The 25,075-nt window shown below is 34.3% G+C and overlaps 3 protein-coding genes and 1 pseudogene across 6 annotated transcripts; 3 read left to right on the top strand and 1 right to left on the bottom strand.

Annotated features, from left to right (window-relative positions):
* Positions 1-6,342: 6,342 nt before the first annotated feature.
* Positions 6,343-8,118, bottom strand: LOC111310071 (basic leucine zipper 23 pseudogene; annotated as a pseudogene). The gene is made up of 2 exons (XR_016330223.1): positions 7,836-8,118; positions 6,343-7,473 (listed from the first exon to the last, which is right to left on the bottom strand). The product of XR_016330223.1 is annotated as a basic leucine zipper 23 pseudogene (transcript).
* Positions 8,119-11,782: 3,664 nt separating this feature from the next.
* On the top strand, positions 11,783-16,113 carry LOC111310069 (phragmoplastin DRP1E-like). The gene is made up of 15 exons (XM_089748219.1): positions 11,783-12,072; positions 12,193-12,256; positions 12,340-12,447; positions 12,601-12,702; positions 12,787-12,837; positions 12,931-12,992; positions 13,167-13,257; positions 13,373-13,437; positions 13,566-13,760; positions 13,844-13,963; positions 14,044-14,114; positions 14,532-14,757; positions 14,865-14,915; positions 15,009-15,377; positions 15,730-16,113. The coding sequence occupies exons 1-15, from the start codon at positions 11,932-11,934 to the stop codon at positions 15,856-15,858; spliced, it is 1,845 nt and encodes a 614-aa protein (XP_089604345.1). The 5' UTR covers positions 11,783-11,931; the 3' UTR covers positions 15,859-16,113.
* A 47-nt stretch (positions 16,114-16,160) lies between these two features.
* On the top strand, positions 16,161-20,469 carry LOC111310070 (UMP-CMP kinase 3-like). 3 transcript variants are annotated; one of them, XM_089748221.1, is made up of 11 exons: positions 16,161-16,299; positions 16,795-16,888; positions 17,254-17,303; positions 17,452-17,503; positions 17,642-17,759; positions 18,325-18,481; positions 18,609-18,689; positions 18,864-18,971; positions 19,053-19,124; positions 20,107-20,161; positions 20,301-20,469. In XM_089748221.1, exons 3-10 carry the CDS (start codon positions 17,277-17,279, stop codon positions 20,116-20,118), a joined length of 627 nt encoding a protein of 208 aa, XP_089604347.1. In that variant the 5' UTR covers positions 16,161-16,299; positions 16,795-16,888; positions 17,254-17,276; the 3' UTR covers positions 20,119-20,161; positions 20,301-20,469. The 3 variants fall into 3 exon arrangements, with proteins under 3 accessions (XP_089604347.1, XP_089604348.1, XP_022764916.2); XM_089748222.1 differs by lacking the exon at positions 16,795-16,888 and having other exon boundaries at positions 16,182-16,299; XM_022909181.2 differs by lacking the exon at positions 16,161-16,299 and having other exon boundaries at positions 16,750-16,888.
* A 1,860-nt stretch (positions 20,470-22,329) lies between these two features.
* On the top strand, positions 22,330-24,550 carry LOC149513280 (putative RING-H2 finger protein ATL49). Its single transcript, XM_089748976.1, has one exon. The coding sequence runs from the start codon at positions 22,494-22,496 to the stop codon at positions 22,962-22,964; it is 471 nt and encodes a 156-aa protein (XP_089605102.1). The 5' UTR covers positions 22,330-22,493; the 3' UTR covers positions 22,965-24,550.
* Positions 24,551-25,075: the final 525 nt, after the last annotated feature.

The following is a 25,075-nucleotide window of genomic DNA, read 5'->3' as shown; positions in this document are numbered from 1 at the left end:
AGCTCTCTCGATCATCCTCAAGCTTTAATCGAAAATGTCTCCATCAAGAATAGCCTTCATTTTTCATAGTCTCTTACACCTAAAAATCACCCATAACAGAACTTAAAAACACCACCTCCGCCTCTCTCTATCTCAACCGAATACACTGCCTCCACCACCATCATCTAAACCTCTTTTTTTATTGACCATCATCACCATTTTTTAAAGCTAATACCTAAACTGAATCACTACTCTACACAGCTATTGAAACCACTCTAGCCACAAAGTCTTGATAACAGGAATCGAAACCTGTTGTGAACCCCATTTTCATCTTCACCATCTTGCCCGAAACCCACGCCTGCAAACAGAGAACAAGGAAACCAAGCATCAACCCGCATGCTGACGATGGAAGCACCAATCCTCATTGATGGACGATCTTGTCTTCATCATCAGCCTTTTGTCAAACAGCCATCTCCTGTAAAAAAAAAATCAAAAACAAAAAAAAAAGTTAGAAACATAAAAGTGAAAGGAAGAAAAAGGTTTTTTGAGGTGTCAGTTTAACAATCTTCCTAGAGGCTTCAGCGTTCCAAATTCAACAAAAAGATAGACAAGAGCAAGTGTAAGACCATAGCTTAAAGCAGCGGCCATTGAAACAGTAAAACAAAGATAGAGGTTACGATTTTTGAATGCAGATATACAATGATCTAGACAGTTTTAGAAGAAATCAACTATAGTACAAGACAAAAGAGATCGAGACGAGTTTGTGGTAAAATTTTGGAGTAGTTTTGGTGCCAGTGAATGGTAGTATACGACAACGACGACGGCGATCTTCACCAGATTCTGGGTTTTAAATGGCAGTGTTCATGGTTGTAGATAGAGAGAAAAAACTAGCAAAATGAAAAGAAAAGCTTAAGAGAAGGCTTTTATAGGATCAATAAATTGGTGTCGTTTTGGTTAAAGAAATCGGGTTCCCTTTGACCCATTTCAAGGATCCACACATCAAGCATTAAGTGATCCGATCCTGTCATTCAACCTGACCCAGTCCAACTCCTAGCCACTTTAGCGACTAGTCGAGCCACCCAGCTTTTGAGCTAATCCTGAGTGTGGAACCAAGCTATCTTTCTTGAGTTAAGCCACAAACTTCGGTATATATATATTTTTGCCTTGCTGTTTATTTTCTTTTTCTTGAATAATCCTTATTCTAAAAATAATAACAAAAAAAATAATTTCAAAATTTCAAGGAAAGCTAAAGAATTAATTTTTCTCAAAAACAAAAATTAAAAAAAAAAAGTTTAAGAAAAAGTTAAAAGTATCAAATTTCCTTGAAAATGAAATTTTCAAAAAAATTATTTTTTTAAAAAAGTTGAAAGTGTCAATTTTTCTTAAAAATAAAAACTTCAAAAAAAATATTTTTAAGGAAAAGTTGAAAGTATCAATTTTTCTTAAAAATGAAATTTTCAAAAAGGATATTTTTCAGAAAAGTTGAAGGTATTAATTTTTCTTAAAAATAAAAACTTCAAAAAAAATATTTTTTGAGGAAAAGTTGAAAGTATCAATTTTCCTTAAAAATAAAAACTTCAAAAAATATTTTTTTGAGGAAAAGTTGAAAATATCAATTTTTCTTAAAAATAAAAATTTCAAAAAGAATATTTTCGAGAAAAAGTTGAAAGTATCAATTTTTTTTGAAAATAAAAATTTCAAAAAATACATTTCAAGGAAAAGTTGAAAGTATCAATTTTTCTTGAATAAAGGCATGAATTAAAAAAAAAAACAAAAAATAAGAAAAGTGATATTCGGAATAAGTTGAAGCATTATTTTTTTCCTTTTTCGGAATTCTTTTTTAATGTTAAATAATCCGACAATGGAGCCTTTGCAAGAGAAACAATAGTTTTCTTGAATACTCTTGAGGTGAGAAAATTTTCTTAATTTTCTGCCCAAAGTATTGGAATCAATTAAGAATAATTTTTAATAATTAATTACTTAGTAAGTTTTTTTTAGGCTAATAGGTAACACGAAATCAAGCTGGTACCATCTTTCGATAGGTGTTGTGGGGGTATTATTACCTTCTTCACACGTAATCATACTCCTGGACCTAGTTTTGATTTTGCAGACGTTGAATGTATCTTACAAAGATACCTAAGTCAAACTTAAAATTTCTCTTTAAAAAGAGACAAATTCAATCAGGTGACTAATCGTACATAAATAAAAAAGATTAATAATGACTTCTCAAGTCAATATCTAACGATAAATCTTCATATCTAGATGTTATGACAAGCACCTTTGAAGATTTGGTGGTTAAAATATGGAGTATATTTTGATACTGTTGCTAGCTATGTAGATTAATTGAGAGATCGATATATCTCCTAATTATTCTCTTCCCTTTCCTTTCCTCTTACACTGAAGCAAGTGCGTGCAGTCAAAATGAACATGATCATTGATCATTTGCAACTTTTACAGATATATAGATGCTGTTCCTTTCCCAACTGGGGTCCAAAGCCATAAATGATCATGATTGATCTTACCTGAACTAATCAGGTGGAAATCTGGTGAGAAATATATAGATATATATTTGTATAATTTATAATGACAAAATCGTATTGAACCATGAAATTAATTAAGGAAATATCGTTTCCACTCTTCCCTGCTGAAATCGATCAACTCTAGTTCTAAACTCACTAATTACTAATTAGCATGAAGATGTATTTCACTAACAAAAGAGCAGCACCAATGCACCATACATACTGCTCCTAGCTAGCTAGTAGAAATTTATATACGGGGGACTTTAACCAAACAAAACGAAATCATAAATATTTGGAAGGTTATATTGATTTCCGACAATCGTTGGCTTCCTTTGACTAAAAAATTATAAGGCATTCTTTAATGTTAGTTATCATATTATTTATATAAATATTTTTGTATTAAATGCATAGTTAATAGTTAATGTAATAATTTTAATGCATTGAAAAAAGATATTTTTTAGCTAACATGATTATTATCTTTTAAAGAATGAGCAAAATCTTTAAATCAATAAAGCAAAATTTGCTAGATATTCATACAATAATATGCTTGAAAATAGCTTGTGAAATTAGGACTTGATATTATTCAAGCTATAATGTTATAAACAATTACATGTTGCATCGGATAATTCACATGTTAATTAAGGCATACATTGCTGATTGCTAATGATTTATTAAGCAGTGTTTTCTAAGAAGAGGTAAATTCTAATTATAGAAATAACTTAGCAAAAGGATATTCATGGTTGCTACAGCATTTTAAGATAAGAAGCTTACCTACAAAATTTGATCAATTATGAGAAGGATGAAAAACAACACCCTCAAAATTATGATGCATTAATGCCAGTCACCGACCCCAGAGACAGAGAGAGAGAGAGAGGTAGGTTAATAATTGAAAAATGAAATAGAGAGAAGAGACATGAAATTTTGTGTTCCCTAACTTTGTGCAAATTAAGATGCATTTGGTTGGTTTTGCAACAACTCTATAAATATGGAGATGGGTTAGTGCATGTTGGCCCTGGTCTGCCCCTTACTAATCAATTAATCACCATGCATATATATATATATATATATATATATATATATATCAAGTGCAACCCAAGAAACTAACCTTTTTAATTTGAATTTTCAGGCTTACTCTTACTGCTTGTTTCATTAATTGTTTCCCTGCATGCCTTAATTTCTACGAACTCTATTTTCTAACCTTAATTTGTTTATTGCATTTCTCTCTCACAAGTGATTGATGAAATGAAGAGTTAACAGTGTTGTCTTTCATGCGCTATCAAGATTTCATGGTTTCCAATACCTTCCCGTTGTTGTATCCTCACTTCCCATGTGATGTTAGAAACAGATCATCTCTTTTCTTTCTTTCTTTTTTTTTTTTTTTTTTTTTTTGTTTTATCTGTTCGAAGAAGAAAAAGATCATTTCACACATGCATAAAAGGCACCTTTTTTTTTTTTTTTTTGGTGATTGTAATGAAGTTTTAGTATAATAAGTAGCATAAAATATAAAAAAGCATGTCCTTTAATTAATTACCTTGCTATTTTAATTTGTTTGACTTTTTTTTTTTTTTAGAATGATCAATTATGTATGCATAAAGGTATTGACCCAAATTAAGGTCACGGCTAAACCGTTGCGGATAAACAATAGGTGCTGAATTACTAATGCAGCATGTACAAATGCTAATCATAGACATATAATAAAATGTAAACGTTTTTTTCTTTATTAATTTTTTCCTCCTCCTGAATTCTTATTGAGAGAAATCAGTTACACTTAATTTGCATACCTATTCATATATTATGACATTTTTTAAAATGAATTATCTGTCATTGTAATTCGTAAATATTAGTGTAGAGCAAAACAACAAATAAGTGACGTTTGGGACCCTAAACCCTAAAACATTAAAAAGTTAAAAATTTTTAAAAAAAAACAGTTAATGAAAAAAAATTAAAAAATCGACAGAAAAAAAAAAAAAAACCGACGCATGACCACAGTTCAAACCGTACATATGCAACATTAACATTATAAATATAAATAGCATTTCTCTATTTTAATCGATGATCTTAATTTCATTTTATATAAAAAAGGGGTTTAGGAGTTGGTATCCATCTTCGGAACAATTAAGAGTTAATTACTATACTATTTTCTACTATGATTATACATAGTATATGTATATGTTTATAATTTGAAACTATCCGAAATAAGAGAGGGGAGGGCAGGAAAGGAAAGGAAACATCAAACAACCATACAGCATTGGTTGGAGGGCTAGAGGAATCTTGTCTCTGAATCATGAAAGAATGGTACTAATAATCAAAGCCAATAATCAAGATGTTAAAAATGAGTGAATTGGAATAAAAATAGGGTAAACTAAAGAGAGAGAGAGAGAGAGGAGGTGGAGACCCATGCGGGCCTCTGTGCTGCGTGATTTGTCTGAAACGAAAAGCGAAGAACCAATATTTATTTGTCTTATCTCTCCTACGGGAGCAATGGCGGGAGCAGGGGCAAGCATGAATCATTTGGCATTGCATAGGGTCCTCATTCATCCTCACTCCTGACAGACAGCTCCTTTGCCCAAATTACCCATTCAATATTTATTTGAAGTCACAAAGAGAGAGAGAGAGAGAGAGAGAGAGAGCGGTCGGGACGTGGGGCTGGCTGGGTTGGCTATTCGCTAAGCTTTCCTTTCTCGATGTGACTTTGCACTGTTCAACCTGTCTGCTAACATGCTAGCTCCTTTTGTCTTTCATTTATGTCAATTTTTTTTTCTTTTTAGATATCCTTTATATCATTTTTTTTATCTTTCTTTTATATAGTTTTTTTTATATCCTTTATATTAATTATTTTTTACAAAAAATCAGAATAAATAAATTTTTTAGTTCTAGATCAAAATAAAATATAGTTAAAATAAATGATTATAAATCATATATTTAAAATGATCTTAACAAATAATTATTAATAAAATTTATATCTAAAAACTTTTTATTAAAAAAAATAAATTTTAATTAATTAAATTAATCACTTATTTATTTTTATATCGTATTTTTACATCTTATTATATATTGCTTGTAGGATTATTTTTTATTAAACACTACTCTACTAACAACTAAGAGTTTTTAGGAAGAAATTTGGATTTGGGTCCATATTTTGCCAAAAATAACTTAACTCCAATTTTTTAGGTCTGAAACTTCATTTTAGCCGAAAGCATCTACTGCCATATTTCCTTGATTAAGCTTGAAAGCCAGAGAGTGTTTCGTCCTCCTGATTATTGAGTATTGACTACTGCTCAAGCCCAAGCGATTGATTTCTTTGAATAGGCCTATATAAAAGGTCCAAATACGTTTGCAATTGTAAGGCTCTATCCAAATCCTGCTGCATTTAATGAGGAAAGCTAGGCCTGTATCTATTTTGCGCTACAAAGTAAAAGATGAGATTTTATTGACAGTTTATAATGTGTATCCCACTATAAACTCTTCCCTCTGTTAGTTTATTTATCCATATATATATATATATATATATATATATTGCATGCCCTGTTCTTGACAAAAAGGAAAAATTATCAATTTCATTTGCTAGTAAAAGAACTGTTATTGAATCTTGAATCTTATATGACCTCTGCTTTTACCATCAATTTCCATGCAAGAGGCAGCGTACAATAAGACCTGGTAACAACAACCATCCAGCAAGCAGCCTTATATAAGATAATATTTAACTGTATCATGCTATTCCATTTGATTTCAAAGCAGCAGCACTTGAACCATCTTGAGTATTAACACAAATAAAATAGCAGTAAAGATGCAAATGGGAGATTCTATTTACATACATGCTAGTACTAGCGTACTATATAAGCAGTTAGACGAAAACAAGATGTTATATATGTTCTTGAGTACTTGGTTCTTTCAGACTATAGTTTGTATTCAGGTATATGACATACATATGCATTTACAGTGGCCAACAAAACCTAATAAACACTCTTCGCATCATCATTATTCTATATATACCAGAGCATATAATTTTATGTTTGCATATTAAGCATACTGACATAGACTCGGATAGACTTTTTTAATCGACAAAAGATCAAATATTGGGCGACTTAACAAATAAGTTCTTTCCTTGCAGTTAATCACCATCTTGAGATGCACAAGACACCAAGGTTTCAACTGTGTTCACTTGGTGTCCTTCAACACTTGCCATCTGATTTATGTTAGCTTGGCAATTTACAATGGCAGGCTGGCAGTTTGCTTCCGAGGATATGTTCATTTTCTCACTTCCATCAACGCTAGCCTGTGATGATGAAGCAGCATGTGAATGGAAGCATGGCAAATCCGTCTGACATTGTAGACCGATTGCCTCACCAGTGGACTGCACCCCACAATCGCCTTCCTTCATAATAGTGGCATTGTTACACTGCTTTTGGAAGGGAAAAACACCCAATTCACCATCAATCTTTGCTCTAAGGTCTACTAAAAGGCTTCTCAGCCTCAAAACCTCTGCTTCCAGTATTGTCTGTCCTTGTAATTTTCTGTCAAGTTGCTGGTTCAGTAGGCGCAGTTTCTTTACTTCCTCTTCCAAATCAGCAGTATGTGCCTTCTTTTTCTCTCTATATTTCCGAACTGCTTCTCTATTCCCCAAAGGCCTTCTTGGTTTCAAACTAGAGCTCTCTTTATTAATCTGGTGGTCATCCTCTTCAGATGTAAGAACTAGGGTATGTGTATGGTAGCATGTATGGGAATGTGCCGCATCAGGGCCAGGTGGATTGCAAGTGTGAGTATGGGTACATGTTCTGGTATTTTTTAAGAATTCATCAAGTATTAAATCGACTGATGTTGAATCCAGAAAATTGATAGATGAATCAGAGTTTGATAGTAGAACATGGTCAGAAAGCTCTATCTCCCCATCATCCATGTTTTCTTTCATCGCTTTGCTTGCTCTTAACAGAAGCTATTTACAGCTAAGCATCAGAATTCACAAGCAAGCGCACATCTGCAAGACACAGGTCTAACTTTTCATAAAGAAGCACCACAAATCCAACAAAGCAGCGATCTTTATATGAATTGAAGCTAATTAAAAGTAGTTTATAGAATGATACTACTCATTTGTTGAATCAATTCATAACAAAATTAATTAGTAATCCACATGAAATGAAGGATTCCCCTAATACAATTGATATGACAATTCAAGAATATATGCAAAGACACAAAAGGATTCCAACAAGTTAGATCAATGAATTGGGTCCAGAGCATCAAATGTCACGATAAAGAATATTAAGTGGGAAACAGCTTGAGAGTGAAAAGCAGAGGGAAAACCCTAAACTCTTCCAAAAACTGGGTTTTCAAAAAACATACCAATTAAAACAGCATGCTTTGTTAGCAATGAAAAGAAAACCCAGATAGAAACTCGTCTAGATTAAGTTGTAGTCTAGTAGAAGAGAAAAAAGAAGTTTCGTGCAGAATCAGAGTGGAGGAAAAAAGCAGGGAGATATTTGTGTGGCATCAAAAAAAAAAGAATGGTTTAGCTGATAGAGGATGATTGGTAAGATTTTAGGTGGATGATAGCATTGTGTCAGGTTGTTGTCAACCGAAAGAAGCAATCAGCTTATGTTGTGTGTCAGCCTAGCCTGCCTCAGGTGTAGTTTTCTATGCTTTAATTTTTTTTTTATCTGGGATCGAGTGTACCATAAGCTAATGTCAACCTGCCTGCGTCACGCCTCACACTATCAGACATTCTAGCCTTTTCAAGTTGCCTTTCTTGTCTCGTTCACCTTGTTAAGGAGGTAGCTGTGACCTGTGATTATCATTTCATAACAATTAATAACAGTATAGGTTATATAAAATTTAAGTTATCGTTATATTTTGAAGGTTTATATAAAGTCAAACAAAGAAAAAAAAAGTTAAAGGTGAAATATGGAGAGGGACATTGAATGGTATTTTTGAAACATTCATTCATTTCCCACTTAAATTGGGCGCAAAGGAATGCGTGATTAGCATTTCACATTATAATAATAAAATAATGAGATGAAGAAATTTGGTAATTCACAATCACAATCACAATTCACAAAGGGATCAGAAAAAGCTTAGTATGTAAAAACCAACCGCCTTTCCCTTTTTAACTGATTATCGTATTATTAAGCAGGTGAATAACTAAAATACGAGAAACAAAAACACAGGAAAAAAGACCCACATCTCTAATAGCCTAATTTAACAAAATTTAAAAAAATTAACTTGACAGATTTATTATAAAAAAAGAAAAAAAAACCAAGATTAAATCAAACTGAAGAGGAGGCTCTCAAAGGGGTCATATAACCTTCAATATCAAAGTACGCTATCAGCCCTTTTTTCTTTTTGTTTTTTTTTCTCCTTGGCTCACCTGGTGAATGAAGTTGAGAGCTTTCAATTTAGTGAGTCCTTAGCTAAGTCTAATAATTTTGTTTGTAGGATAAGAGATAAAACAAAGGAGGTAGCGGCAGCAGTGTTGAAGGAAGCTGTAGAAGAGGATCTGGCAGAAGGATATCGTGACATTGATGCTCGAGAGCCCCAAAATTAAAGAAAAAAGAAAAGGGCAGAGGCAGGTAATGTGGCTGTTGATCTGTTGTTAATGTGGGTCTTGCTTAAATTGGAGAACGACATACGTGTTTTTTAGTTATTTGCACGAGGAAGTTATAGAATTATATGTGCAGATGAGCATGTGGAGTATAGTTTATAAGAAGGATTAGTTTTATTCATATTTAATTCAGCCAAAAAGATCCCCCTCAATCATAGATGTTGTGCAGAGCTTGTTGTGGTCAGGTCAGGTGGAAACGAAAGAATTTTATCTTCATAAACTGTCCAGCAAGTCTTCTGATCTATTTTTCAATATTTTTATACTCTTTCTGGCTTGCAATTGAATCCTGCCAAAAGTGAACTTTTCCATGCTAACATTGATAATGCTGAGATTCAGGAAATCAAAGTAAATATTGGTTTTAGATTGAGGAGACTGCCAGTAAAATATTTTGGAGTTCCTCTTTCCTTCAAGAAGTTGAGTGATAGATTCAACCTTTGATAGAGAAAATCACTGCTCTAATCCACATCTAGCCTGCCAGGAGACTCTCGTATGCTGGTAGGCTGCAGTTAATACAATCAGTGTTGTTCAACCTTCAGAATTACTGGTGTAACATGTTCCCACTTCCTAGAATGGTTATCGAGAGGGTAAATCAGATTTGCTCTTCTTTTTTTGGAAAGGGAAGGGAATGAGAACTTGGCTTGAGAGATTTGTTGACCTGGAACAATGCATGCCTTCTAAAACATATTTAGTTACACAGGCGGGTTCTCTTTGGGTGGCATGGGTTAAAGCCAATCGTATAAAGGGAAAAAGTTTTTGGCACCTTGCCTGCCCTCAAGACTGTAGCTGACATTGGAGGAAACTTCTTAAATTGAGGAGCATGGCTATTACACTCTTGAAGCATAAGATCAAGGATGGGCAAAGCCCATATTTCTGGTTTGACAAATGGCTTGACGATGGTCCAATTGTTAATTATGGTAGGGGCATTTCATCACATGTTGCAATTCTGAGAATGCAACTGTGGTTTATGTTCTCTTGAATGAAGATTGGACTCGATCACTCATTACCTCTCTAGAATTGAGGAATGTATATCAAGCTCTGACTGATATACGTATTTTTGCAAAAGAGGATGTTGTTTGGCCAGCGTCAAAGTCAAGCAAGTTTGCACTTTCTGATACTTGGGAATGGATCAACGCTCGACGGTGGCTTGGCAAAACTTGGTGTGGAACTCGCCTTCTCTTCATTCCAAGGCATAGTTTCATCACTTGGCTTGTTGTTCTTGATAGACTTGAGTATCTTTCTCGCATTACAAGTTAGAGTACGTATTCAACTGTCAAAGACGACTTGTTATTTTTGCAATATCATCTTTTCTTCTCTTGTGATTTTTGAAATGAAGTTTGGAGATTGATTTTGGCAAAGTGTGGCTTTAACAGAAGAATTCGAAGTTGGCATGAGGAGCTTAGCTGGGCTATAGACCATTTTACGAGGAAAGCTCTCACAGCTATATATTTAAGAGGTGCATCGACAGCACGCATATATCCCATGTAGGGAGCAATGGATTTACAAAAAATTGGTATTTCTTCTCTATCCATTTATATAACTTTGCAAGTCATAAATTTTAATGTAAAGTTTCGTCTGTCTAAATTTATAAAAAATACAACAAACCCTTTTATTAAATTCTTATATCAAAATTGGGAGATTGTATAAGAACTCCCTACAATACACTTTGAATTGTTTTTTGTAGCAGGTTTTCCTGCTTCTTTCGATAATGAAAGGAAAAAAAAAAAAAAAAAAAGGAAGAATCAAGCATACTAGTAGTACTAGTATGATGGGATGATAGCCGTAGGAGGCAATTTGAATGATGAGTAGTTGTTCCAATTGAATAGATATTTGACTGAGAAACATAGATAAATAGATTTATCTAGATAAAAAGATGGGAAATTAATTTTTTTTTATTAATGCCTGATTAGGCTTTAGTTAGACTTAGACCTTTTCATCTTTGTTTATTTATTTTGATGTAAAAATAGAGTACAGCATGGCAAACACACATAAGGTTGGCAATGAATTTAATTCGGGAGAGTTTTTGTTCGATTTAAATCAAATCTGATTTTATATTCATAAAATTTAAATTTGATATGATTTAAAAAATTTTTTATATTCAAATTAATTTAAAATTAATAAAATATTATTTTTTAAATATAAATATATAGTTATATAAATATATAAATTAAAAATTAAAAAAATAATTTTTATATAATATCAAAATAGATTAGGTTGAATTTGTCTAAATTTTGAATATCATCCCATTTTAATTTATTTTAATATTATTTGATTCGATTTAACGTTAAATTTAATTTTAAAAAAAATTAACTCCAAAAAATCGTTTTGGATCCAAATCTGTCAGAGATGGTTAGGTTGCCAAGCCTGAACACACGCACAAGAAAAAGGTTGATTAATCGCTTTGCTCTGTCTCTCAGCTCAGCCGCCCATTTTGGTATTCCGAACTTCATAATCGTTCCTTCTTCAACCATTCACATTCCTTACATTTCTTAATTCAATAAAACAAACCACAAAAGGGGATCCATATTACGACAACGGTTCTAGGCCTTTGCGTGGGCCCCCAACTTTTTTGAACTTTCAAAAATCTAAACCCAGTGGTAATAAAATACTCCTTTTTTTTAAAAAAAAAATAAAAATAAAAAAGAAAATTACGAAAACATGAACTATAATAATATTTCTTTAGCCGACTGTCTCTGACCGATATTTGTCGATCCAAGTTTCAATTCTCGTTCTTCTCTTTGTTTTCGCTTTTTCTCAAAGCTCATTCCTATTCGTTCTTTTGGCGTCCATTTCAAGTCCAACTTGTCGTCTTTTCTGCAGCTTTTCTAGGGTTCAATATCCAAGATGACCACCATGGAGAGTTTGATCGGCTTGGTTAACAGGATCCAGCGAGCTTGTACGGTTCTCGGTGACTATGGCGGCGCCGATAACGCTTTCTCTTCCCTTTGGGATGCTCTTCCCTCTGTCGCCGTCGTCGGCGGCCAGGTTCTTCATCCTTTTACGTCTTTTTCATTTCTTCTTCATTCACTGAACAACTATCATAATCAAAATCTTCTAATACTAGGTGCGTTTCTTTTCTTTTGTTTCTATTTGTGTTGAAAATAGAGTTCGGGGAAGTCTTCAGTGCTTGAGAGCATAGTCGGCCGTGACTTTCTTCCCAGAGGATCGGGTTAGTTCCCCTTCTTTTCTTTTTTCTTTTTATAAATTTTAATCTCTTTAATGCAACTAATAGTGTTGTGTAATTTTGTGCAGGAATTGTGACGAGACGGCCTCTGGTTTTGCAGCTTCATAAGACAGACCAAGCATCACAAGAATATGCTGAGTTTCTTCACTTGCCCAAGAGAAGATTCACTGATTTTTGTAATCTTTTTCATATTACTTTTCCTTTCAAATTACGAATTTGTTGGACTTGCCATGTTTTAGCTTTCTTTTCTTCAAATTATGTTGCATATTCTGTTTATATGGTCCTAAGTTGAATTTGAAGCTTATTCCTTGCTTCCTATCTTGTTGCAGCGATGGTCCGCCAAGAAATCCAGGATGAAACTGATAGGATAACTGGGAAGACCAAACAGATATCTCCCGTTCCTATCCATCTCAGTATCTACTCTCCAAATGGTTTGTCATCAGCATCACAATTATGTTTCTTTTTTGGTTTCAGTCCGATTCGTTTAACTAACATCATTTATTCTCTTTTCACAGTTGTGAATTTAACCCTGATTGATTTGCCGGGCTTAACAAAAGTTGCAGTCGGTAAGTGTTTTTTAATTGTTACTCATGAATTCCACATGTTCATTTTTTTTCTTTCGTGTTCACTTGATTAAAGAATACCGTTATTCTTTTCAGAGGGACAGCCTGAAAGTGTTGTTGAAGACATTGAAACCATGGTTCGGTCTTTTGTTGAGAAGGTAAGCACCACCCTGGCCTTAACTCTGCTTCATTAAGAGGTGATGATTTTTTGCCCCCCTCCCATCCCCCTTCATCTCTCGTCTCTGGGCTATAGATGTTGGATTATCCCGTTTTCCTGAGATACTAATGTTGTGTTCTATTTGTATTCTAAATCATCATTATGCTTCTTGTAGCCTAATTGTGTCATACTAGCTATATCTCCAGCTAATCAAGATATAGCAACTTCAGATGCTATCAAACTTTCTAGGGAGGTAGATCCCACGGGTATGTAATAACTATTGTTTTACTATAGCATTAGCATAGATGCATATCTTTGCAATGTAATATTTTGCTTGGTTTATTCTTTTTCTTTGACAAAATCTTGTCCTATTTATACCAGGTGAACGGACATTTGGGGTTTTAACTAAGTTGGATCTTATGGACAAAGGGACCAATGCTTTGGATGTGAGTTCTTGTGCTTTCTTTCACTTAAATTTTTAAATTTACTGTATCTATTTGTCTCTCTTCGATGCTTTTCATATTGTCACTGACTTGGTCTGCTAACCTGTTTAATTTACTTTTCTGTTCTTAAGGTTCTTGAAGGAAGGTCTTACCGGCTGCAGCATCCTTGGGTTGGAATTGTGAACCGTTCACAGGCTGATATAAACAAAAATGTGGATATGATTGTGGCTAGACGCAAGGAGCGTGAGTATTTTGCCACTAGTCCTGACTATGGCCACTTAGCGAGTAAAATGGGTTCAGAGTATCTTGCGAAGCTTCTTTCACAGGTTTAATTTTGAGTACATTTTAATTTAGGATTGAATTTGCAATCTTGAAGCGGATCTTTCTGATGATGTGGCCTTGTTTTCAGCATTTAGAATCTGTAATTAGGGCTCGGATTCCAAGCATCACTTCTTTGATAAACAAAAGCATTGATGAACTTGAATCAGAGATGGACCATCTTGGTAGGCCTATTGCTCTTGATGCTGGGGTGAGTAGCTTATATTTTCTATCCCTCTATAATTACAAGTTACTTTTTGTGCTATGTTTTATTGCGATGTTGTATTTTAGGCTCAACTATACACTATATTGGAACTTTGCCGTGCATTTGAACGGATATTCAGGGAGCATCTTGATGGCGGGTAAATACTTCAGCTACTTCTATTTTTTTTTTTTCCTTTTCTTGCTGCATTCTGAGAGTCTAAACCATTTTTCCTTCTCTGGCTTGGTTATTGGTCTGAGTCTGGAAAATCATTCATCCTTGAGTTCATTTCATGCTCTTGATATTTGGACGGATCTCTTTTTTTTTTTTTTTTTTAAATACAAATATCTTTGGTAAAAGTGGGATAAATAGTCTAGTTCAATATAGCCCATAATTTGTATATGGTTATCCTTAATCTAATTTATCTAAATTTAAGTAGATGTTAAGTGTGTACTATTTTTCAGTGAACTGAGTACATTAGTTTTTATCTAAGATCATCTGCATCTTCCATATTAATCACACGCTAAAATAGCTATGATGCTTGCTCTAATAACTTCTTTGGATCATGATATCTTAGGCGACCTGGAGGTGATCGTATTTATGGAGTCTTTGACAACCAGCTACCTGCTGCTTTGAGGAAACTTCCCTTTGATCGGCATCTTTCTCTGCAAAATGTAAGGAGAGTAGTGTCGGAGGCAGATGGTTATCAACCACACTTGATAGCCCCTGAGCAAGGTTACCGTAGGCTGATTGAAGGTGCATTAAATTATTTCAGGGGCCCCGCTGAAGCTTCTGTGGATGCTGTAAGTTGTCATCCTCTATCTTTTATTTTGTAATGCAAGATGCATTTTGAAAGTAGTCCTTTTTTCTGATGTTGTGACAATTTTTAGCTGATGCAATATTTTTGTAGGTTCACTTTGTCCTGAAGGAACTTGTGAGGAAATCTATAGGAGAAACTCAGGTAAAAGTTTGGGAAATTAATCTGATATCTTATATAGTTTAGGTTTTTCTAGTGTCCTTCCAAAGATGACAACCAATTGATGTGTATTAACAGGAACTAAAACGCTTTCCCACTGTGCAAGCTGAAATAGCAGCAGCTGCTAACGAGGCATTGGACAGGTTTCGGGATGAAAGTAAGAAAACAGTTGTCCGATTGGTAGATATGGAATCTTCATATTTGACAGTAGATTTCTTCCGGAGGCTTCCCCAGGAAGTAGATAAAGGAGGAAATCCTGCAGCTACAACTACTGACCGGTATGGTGAGGGCCATTTTCGGAGGATAGGGTCAAACGTTTCTTCGTATGTTGGTATGGTGTCAGAGACGGTAAAGAACACTATTCCAAAGGCTGTAGTTTACTGTCAAGTTAGGGAGGCAAAACAATCATTGCTAAACCACTTCTACACACAGCTAGGAAAGAAAGAGGTAACATCTTTCTCTCTTTCTCTCTCTCTCTCTATATATTTTAGGGAATATTTGTCATTTGAGGTTGAGTTAACTTGCAAAATATTCTAATCATTCAAGATGATAGGAAGTTAATAATCTTTTGGTAAACGTGGGCAAGACACTGCTCTGTGCACGGGCATATGCTAAGGTGTATCATGTGATGGCATTGTGATTGAAGTAGTTATGTTGTGGTTCTGGTTTGTTGAACAAAACAGTGGTTTTGATTTGTGCATTAGGATCTACCGGTTGAATTGAAAAGAAAAAAAACGTGGTAGTAGTATGCATTGCAGACATGGTTAATGGGTGGTTTTGTTGCATGTGTATGTTTCAGGGGAAGCAGCTTTCACAAATGTTAGATGAGGATCCAGCGTTGATGGAGAGGAGACAACAGTGTGCTAAAAGGCTTGAATTATATAAGGCTGCGAGGGAGGAGATTGATTCTGTATCATGGGCCCGATGATACCTGTGTACTATTACTTATTACAGATATAATTCAGGAGATGAATCATCCATCCTCTACTCATTCATACTAGTAGAATTAATTTTGTTAATTCGGTTGGACCGCTTAGATTCTTTCGTAGATATGTTTTTATTTTGCTCTATTGTTGTACCATTATATTGTTTATGACAGTGGATAGTTGATTATTTAGGGATTTTTTTTTGTTGTTAATACATGGTCTGTAATGATGGATAGTTTGTTGATTCATTTTCTTCATATCAACGCCTTTTTTTTTTTTAATTTTTTGGTTGTGTCCTGATTGGGTTTTGGTGATTGCAGATCCAACTGCAAACTAGCATTGGTTTGGAAATTGGGAGGGGGGGGGGGCTTAACAATGTATAAGAAAGGAGCCGAAGCTTGTTTTACGACCCATTCATTCAAGAAAATCAGTTTAGTGAATTGGTAAGGAATGGTAATTAGGAGCTAAAATCTGATTATTTTAATTCCTTAGGAAGGAATCAATTAGTTTGACATGTTTTAAACACTGATTGATTGATTCATAGATTGATGTTACGTTTGAATCTGAAGGAGTTTCCAGTTTTTCCATTTTTTTAGTTGTACGTCTTTTGTTATTATTGTTGGATGGGATGGGTTGAAGATGGTTTTCAGAGATATGAAGTGGAAGTGAAAGAAGTACCAAGAAAAAAAAATAATGAAAGCAAAAGCAGAAAAAACATGGAAATATGTTGGTTGATGATGTTGGGTTAGGTTCAGTAACCGAGAAGAAACAGCCTGCCTAGCCGTTACTATTACGCAAACAACCACTTTTTCATACCATATTCCAAATATGCCCTTTTGCAAATCAAACCCCCCCCCCTCCCTCCCCAAAAAAAAAGAAAAAAGAAAACGCTCATTTTCTGCACAGCCAAAAGTATTTAAAACCCTCCTCATTCCCAGGTCCAGACCATTTCACTCTGACATTCTCCATTCTTTCGCACGTTGAGTGAGAAGAACAAATCTCCTCCCTTTCCTCCCTCACCTAATAATTCAGGTAAATTCTTTCTTTTTTTCTTTCCATCTGCATTTTTCCATGTTTACCAATTCTACTCTTCACTCTAATTTCTCATTCCATCTGTGTAAAATTTACTTCATTTTTTTCAATTTCTCTGCTTCTTCCTTGATATTTGGAAACTGAAAATTCATGGATCGCGTTCCCATCTGAATGTAGATGTGATCTGTTTCCTTTTGTTTCTTGCCTTTCCCCACTTTACATCTCCTGCTGCTGCTATAGCTGCCCTGGACATCCCCCTTCAGATCTCTTCTTCAACTTGTTTGCAAAATTAACAACATGTTTCTATTTTATCTCGATCTCTTGCTTTTCTTTTTCTTGAATGTTTTCCTTTTCCATTTATGCAGGTTTCTAAGCTAAATTCTCTCTCATGGGAACCGTTGACTCTGCAAACAAGGTATTTGCCAAAATGGAATTTATTCTGTTGATCCAATTGTTTCTCATAAAAAAAGAAAAAGACTTTTGGGAAAGCAAGTGTTATCCTTTATCATGGATTCGCATTTTTCCCACCCCCATCAACTTATGACATAATCTTCTAACTACAGGATGTCACTTTTAGCCTGGCCGACAAAAAGCCAATAGTTGTTTTTGTTTTGGGTAAGCCACTTCTTCCTCTCTATGTTTTTGTCTCTCCTTAGTTTTACGTTTATCTTTACCTCATGTTAATTTTCTTCTTGTTAGTAAATGCCTACAGACTCTAGAGTGTTTTTTTTTTTTTTTTTGTTGATTGATCAGGTGGCCCCGGCAGTGGAAAAGGTACCCAGTGTGCAAAAATTGTCCAACAATTCCATTACAACCATTTCAGCGCTGGAGATCTTCTCCGAGCAGAAATTAAGTCTGGCTCTGAAAATGGGTATAGCACATATGCCTGCAAAAATTAGCCGGCCTTGCATAGAATTTTAGCTAACTCTAGACGTTGCATTTACAGATTGATCATTATACATGATTCAGATCTGGAACCAATTTTGAAAAGTATCAAACTTTTGGATTATCGTTTGAGAAAAATCCTCTGAATTATCGTTGTTATCTTCCTTTTGAGATCTGTTCAATTTCTATTTTAGGATGTTTTAATTGGAGATAATAAGCATTGCTACCATCAACTATTGAGAATTTAAGAAAATAAAGTTTATTCTTTCAGATTTTCTAGGTCTCCCATCTATTCCCTGCATAGCTAGATAAGCTATTTGCATACTCTGTTCTGGTTAAATTCTGAGGATAACACTGGATATGTTTTCCGTGTCTGTCGCATACAGACATTGAGTTAAGGGCAGAAGTGGTGGGTGCATGTTCATATACTAATCCAGTTGTGTATATTGAACCTTTTATATGTGTTCTTTCTTTTTGCATTTGAATCATTTTCCCCATGCGCCCATTTTCTGCTATATCATATTTGACATATGTTGTCTTTTGATCTGCAGAACCATGATTCAGAACATGATCAAAGAAGGAAAGATTGTACCTTCTGAGGTTACAATTAAGCTTCTTGAAAAAGCAATGCTGGAAAGTGGTAATGACAAGTTCCTTATCGATGGTTTTCCTCGTAATGAGGAAAACCGTGCAGCATTTGAAGCTGTTGTAAGTCTTTATCATTCTTTGTTTCCATATTTATTTTTTCAATGTACATGCTGTTGGGCTTTTCTTTTACCTAGTTTTCTCAGCATCATTTAGTCAGGTACTTGATTGCCTTGAATTTGTCCTGCAGACAAAAATCGAGCCAGAATTTGTCCTGTTTTTTAATTGCCCTGAAGAAGACATGGAGAGGCGTCTTCTGAGTAGGAATCAGGTTTCTTGATTCTCTCTCTCTCTCTCTCTTTCTAACACACACACACACACACACACACACACACACACATTTGGGTCATTAATATGATTTTTCATTTGAAGATTTCGTTGTCTCTTTTTGTCTTGTGGCATTTTATGTGTTTTAAACTATTTTTCTTTTTTCTTCATGATCAAGGGAAGAGAAGATGATAATATTGAAACGATAAGGAAGCGATTCAAGGTGTTTTTAGAGTCAAGCCTTCCTGTAATTGAGTACTATAAGGCCAAGGGGAAGGTCCAAGAGGTAAAATTCTGTCTGAATTGTTTGGTTCTTTACTAGATGATTGGTCACCTCAACTTCAAATGTTGTTGCTTTGACCTTTAGATTGATGCTGCAAAGCCCATTGAAGAGGTGTTTGAGGCGGTTAAAGTTGTGTTCACCCCAAAAGATGAAAAGGTAAATAGTCATTGGTTCGCCCTATTTTTTTTGTTAGAAAACAAAACTAAGAAAATGGATATTACTGCATTTGTGAAGATAATGTAAGAGTATCCTATCCAATCATAGTTGTATATGTAATAGGTACATTATTGTTTTTCTTTGAAGCAGTGATGGGTACATTATTAAATGAATGTATTTGTTCTTGGAAGAAAAGAGAAGAGGATACCTATGTGATTGCGAGATGAACAACATGGTATTTTCAAAGTTGGGATGTGAAGAAAAACAAGGAGCTTGTCCAGTGCTTGAACTTTGTGTCTCTGAGATATTAAAATTATAATCTTAGGAACATTATTATTTGGATGAAATTATCATACGAAAAAAGAGAACACTATTTCATAGAAAAAAGGTGCTGGATGATTGACACTTTGAGACATGAAACAAGGAAAAGTACGGATTAATAGGCAGAACTTTGCCTTGTAGGATTTAGGACGAGAAATTTTATGTTAACAAATTTAGAGATCCAATAGAAGATCTGGGTTATGGGCTTCTCTAAATTAGGAAATAGAAAGTATCTCTCCTAGTTCTACCTCTAGAGGTATAATAATAGGGAAGAAAGAGGGGATGTATTGAACCCGGAAAAGGAGTTGGACCTGTCTATGGCCTGAATTTTGCATCACAGTATTCAACTTGAAATTCTTTCTGAAGTATATATCCAGGTCTGCAAGAACTTGGAAAATGTATTTTGCTCAAAATAATATCGTCCTGGGCAATTGATCTTTAAAGTTCACAAATAAATTATTAGTTTTTTAGGATAGATTGGGGTATACTTAGGAAACCCAGGAGAGTACTTTCAATACGTTAAGTTTGAACAATTAACTAGATTTTATATAATACTCTTAAAGCACCAAGAATTTTGATTACTTAACATGGCTGGATCAACATGCAGAAACCATCTTGGTTTGCATCTTCCTCGCTTGACTGATATATGTGGCATATGCAGGTCACTGCCTAGGCTTTCCAACTCTGCCAGTGATGAAAGAGCATATTCAGTCCAGGTAATATACTTGTATCTGTGAATTTTTCAGTCTTAAATATTTGGTCACAATTATCTGCCAATTTTTTGGTTACAAGAATCTTTGATCACTTGTTTATTAAGCACACTTCTAGTCACTGATATCATTTTCTTTCATACAGGTTATGCCACAGTTTGTTGCACATTACTATATTCTAATTGGGGAGGTTTTTGTATCACATAGCGTTTATAATTACATGATAATATTCATACCTCTATATTCTTGATATTGTAATGCTTCTAATAAAATTATTAATACTGATAATCACAATAAATGCTCCCATTTCTCCAGTTCTTATTTGGGTGATTCTTATTCTTTGCATGTAAATTAAGTTGCTACTCTCAATGCTTCAAATGTGAGTATAGTATCATTGTAGGAAGTTAACCCTTTAACAGTTCAACATCTGCATCCAATGTGTATTTTGGCAATGCAATTGAAATCACTTTGATTGTACTTGTCAAATACAATAGCAACTTAGAAACACTTATTTAACTGTTACCCATGGAACATTGATGACGTTTATTTTTCTTTAAGGGCAACTAGCAACTGTGATTGTCATTGGTATTGCTACTAAATTCAAAGCAAACTACTCGTTTCCCCAAAACAAGAAACATAGGTTTCACAAAAATATAATCCCGCTCTCCTTAATAGTGCTGAGGACTCGATTCTTTAATTCTTTCGGGGTACATAAAACATGGTAAATACATCAGCTTCCATTGACCTATCAGCAATTAGCTTTCTTATAACCCGACAGCCATTGTTCTCGATCGGTGAGTGATGGAAATGTGTACCTCAGATCCTTAGCGTTTGAGCTAGCTACAGATTTCACTTTGCTTGTATTCCTATGCATCACTTTGAATCGCTTTGAAAAGAAAACGTTTAGTAGAAATGGTCTCATGTACATGTCGGTTCTTTGCTTCCATCACTTCCTGTCAAGCCTTTTTGCAAGTTCAACAAAATTTTCTACAATGATGTACTAAAACTTACAACATTAAGTTTATTACTGAAATGGTGACCATTGCTTATGAAAACACCCTTTAGACAAAATTACAGGAGGTGTAAGTCATTATTATCGTCTCATCAACTTGCTTATTAAAAACCCCCATTATAGTTAGGACCATATATAGTGTTTTGGACAAGCTCATAAAGAGGTAAGGCAAAGATCCCACAATTGCTTAGAATGGGAAACAAAAAGTTCAATAAGGAGGAAAAGTTTATAAAAGATTCCAACATTTCTAAAATTGTGTCATCAATTAGAATGGCTTCGAGATTTAAGTTGACATGCAAATTGGAGAAACTAGATGGTTGCTTCTATATATTGCTAATATTATTTCAGTAGACATTGATAATGATGAGTTGGTTACCGAATACTAACACTTATGATAATTGCGTCTTGAGAATTGCTCAATGCATTCACTGACAAACTCATCATCAGGTTAGTATTTAGGAACTTTTATCAGAACAATCAACCTATGCATATCTTACAGTTTCTTACAATTTATTGACTTCAATTATAAACGGTAACCCTGCTCTTTCTCTCCCTCAAAAATCTGTAACGTGTACAACCGTGTGCAACTTATAGTTTGAAATAAATATGAGGTTAGCATTTGACACTGCGAAGCAGTCCTTCCTGCGGTTGGTACACCTGTTTTCTGCTTCTTCAAAGTTCAAACCAGGGCTGTTGAAACTTGATTAATTGGACTTTGTAGCCGTAGTTTCCACTCTCTGCCAAAACAACAACCACGTTTATATTTGCAACCAATTCTACTAATTAAGCAAACTAACCTATTCAATTAGTCATTCATATTAATTAAATTGCTTCTTACATGTTTACTAATGAGGGAAATGGAAACATTTGAAATAACCATTCCATTTTCTGGCAGGCAGGCAGCACTACTCTCTAAAACATCGTCTTCTTAGCAAGTATTCTTAAAAGGAAATGAGATTTGATTGTTGAAATATATAATTATTAAGTTATGTGGGGATGCCACGTTTCTAGGATATTAGCTATAAATTTGGTTAGGTACTGAAGTATACTTTATGTTATGCTTGGACGCCACATATGACATAAATAAGTCAAGTACATTTTATTTATTTTAGTTTAATAATGTTATGGGTGGACGCTATCTTTCTGTACCATATATATATTTATATATTTATATTTATATATGGATATAGATGTTGTGGTACAGAAAAATACAAGTAAATGTAAACAAGAAGGAATCAACCCAAGTCCAACATGAAAACTATTCAATATTCCTTTCATTTGCTGAATTGTTGAGAGAAAGAGGGGAGCAGAGAGGTGAGCTTTTCCATGAAACCATCAGCCATGATTAAAGATGAGTTGGAATTGATTAGCGAGATGGCCGCTAGTTGGTTGGCTTCTACAAGTAGCTGGAAAAAAACCCTTGTTCTCAGTACCTTCATCTTCTTTGCCATTCGCCTCATTTATGCAAAGTTTGTATGGTTCAAGGATCGCCTACCTGTATTCACCTTCCATTACAAATACAATCCCACCAAAAGTAAGGTTGGTGCGGCAGCAACAGTACCCTATTGTTGTGTGTGTCTTTATGAAGCTGAAGAAGGGGAGAGGCTCCGGCGGCTACCCAGATGCAACCACTGCTTCCATGTTGATTGCATAGATGCGTGGTTCCATTATCGTTCCACTTGCCCTCTTTGCAGAAATGAGGTTTCTATCCGCCGCCCACAAAATCAACGTGGTCTTCTCTCTTCCATTCTTCTTTCTTTTTTGGGCAATCTTTTTAGGAAAATGCATGAGTATTAGTCCTCCTCCCCTCTCAAACTTACAAATCCCTTATTGGTGTAGAATGGAAACCAGGTATACCTTTGAAGATAGAATTTTTATTTTTTTTTCTTGAAAGCTAGCTCTTCCATTCTCGTTTAATTTCCTCAATGTGCCATGTCCTAACACATTCTTCAGTAGTGCACGCATTCATCTGAATAAATAGTTAACTCAGCCACGAGTTCATCGAAACCTTTTCTTTTTATTGATCATTGGCTGCTGGACCGAGTATACAAGTGCGGCTTACGACAAAAATTAGCTGCACGTACTTTGTTTGGATGGCAAAAGGCACGTTTGAATTCTTTAACCAAACCATCAAAAGTGTCCTTAGAAATTATCATTAAACAAAGGAATAATGAATGGCCATATACGAGCCGAGAGCACTTGAGACTCTTGGACGCTTAGGTCAATGGAAGGGTGGGGGTTTAATTAAGAAAGTAAATGAGATTCAAGTTGTTTGAGCACTGCAATGTGCAACCCTATTCCTATTTCCTAATCCTACCAACCCATTAATCAATATTTAAAGTGGGAAGTGGGAAGCTACACAGGGACAGCCACAATTTAAAAGAGAAATAATTCTTCATCCCCATAATGAACATGTCAATCAAGATGAGGTACGATTTGGCATTTTGGAATGGGAGCCACTAGTCTTTGCTTTTAGTACAAGACCTAGATGAATATTTGTTTAGGTTAAGTGAACTGTTGGTACTTACACAACCTCCCCCATGCCATTATATAATTATACTGTTCACCTTAATTATTATTCATAATTTGTTGCAACTAGTAAGCACTAATGGTATGGTAGGTAGCCAAGAATTCTTTCTTCTTTTTTTCTTTTTGTTGAAGTTCTTGTAGTGCGTCGGTTGGCTATTGCTCTTCAACTCAACCACCCCGGACCCATTTGAACAAGATACATATATATATATATATATATATATATATGAAATCTGCATGATCGGACGAAGCAGTTCTGTGCGTTTACCGGCAAAAACAAATTACAAAGACTTGTTTGTGGCAAATGACAATGCAGTGAAGGGCAGCCTTATATATAGGATTTGATTCTGACTGTCTTAATTACCATATCTACATATGTACTTCTGTAATGTTTCACTAATCATTCTTGTCATCCTTCAAAGTTATCTAACATCAATATTTCCTCTATACTCCAAGCACTCGCCCAACTGAAGTGAGGTAATATGGCCCAAGAGTGGCATAGTTTGGCCCAATATCACCATATGGCTTTGTTAGGTAGATTTGAAGTATGATTTTGGCCCATTTGAGGCCTAATTAAAGTAGGCTTAACTGTGCCTTTTAGGCCCATTAGGAATGGGCTCTATTGTCTACTGAGGCCCAACTGAAATGATTTAAACAACCTTTATTTCCATCAAGCCCCAACTATTAAATTATTGTTAGATACAACTCAAGTGGGCTTATGCGACTAAATGGTCTCACTCGGCCCATATAAACTAACTATTGGTCTAGATCATCCCATTGAGGCTCAAAGACCAATGAGATAAAAAAAAAAAAAAAAAAAAACAAAAGTCTCCCTCATGTTTTAAATCAGCGATGCCCAGTCTGATTTATAGGCTGGTCAAGGTATTCTTACGGCGAATTATCAGAAAATTACATAAAAGAAGAGAAATAATCAAAAAATAATTTTGATTTTGAGATGTAAAAAATATTTTTTAAAAATAATTATGTTTTTAAGATATAATAATATTTTAAAAATTTTCAAGCAAAAATAATACAAATAATTATATTAAAATATTTATTTATGAATGAACAGATATAAATTTTATTTAAATGATTATAATATTTTGTATAATTATAATTTTTATGAATAAAACTTTATTTATATTTAAATAATTATAACTATTTGTAATATGATAATTATTTTTTTTAAATATAATTATTTTATATTAATTTTATTTATTAATAATTAAATTTTTGTATCTAATGTGAAATATAGTATAGTCTAAACTTGTTGATAGGCCAACAAAATAATACCAGAGCAGAAATTAATATAATATAATAAACAATAAAGCAATTATAGTCACCAACGGTTTAAAAGTTAAAAGGGACTTGTTTATTTG

This window comes from Durio zibethinus, chromosome 19 (genome assembly GCF_047325235.1).
Source record: "Durio zibethinus cultivar Kanyao isolate XHJ-2024 chromosome 19, ASM4732523v1, whole genome shotgun sequence".
NCBI lineage: Eukaryota > Viridiplantae > Streptophyta > Magnoliopsida > Malvales > Malvaceae > Durio > Durio zibethinus.
The sequence above is the reverse complement of the archived record's forward strand: the minus strand, read 5'-3'. Positions and strand labels throughout refer to the sequence as shown.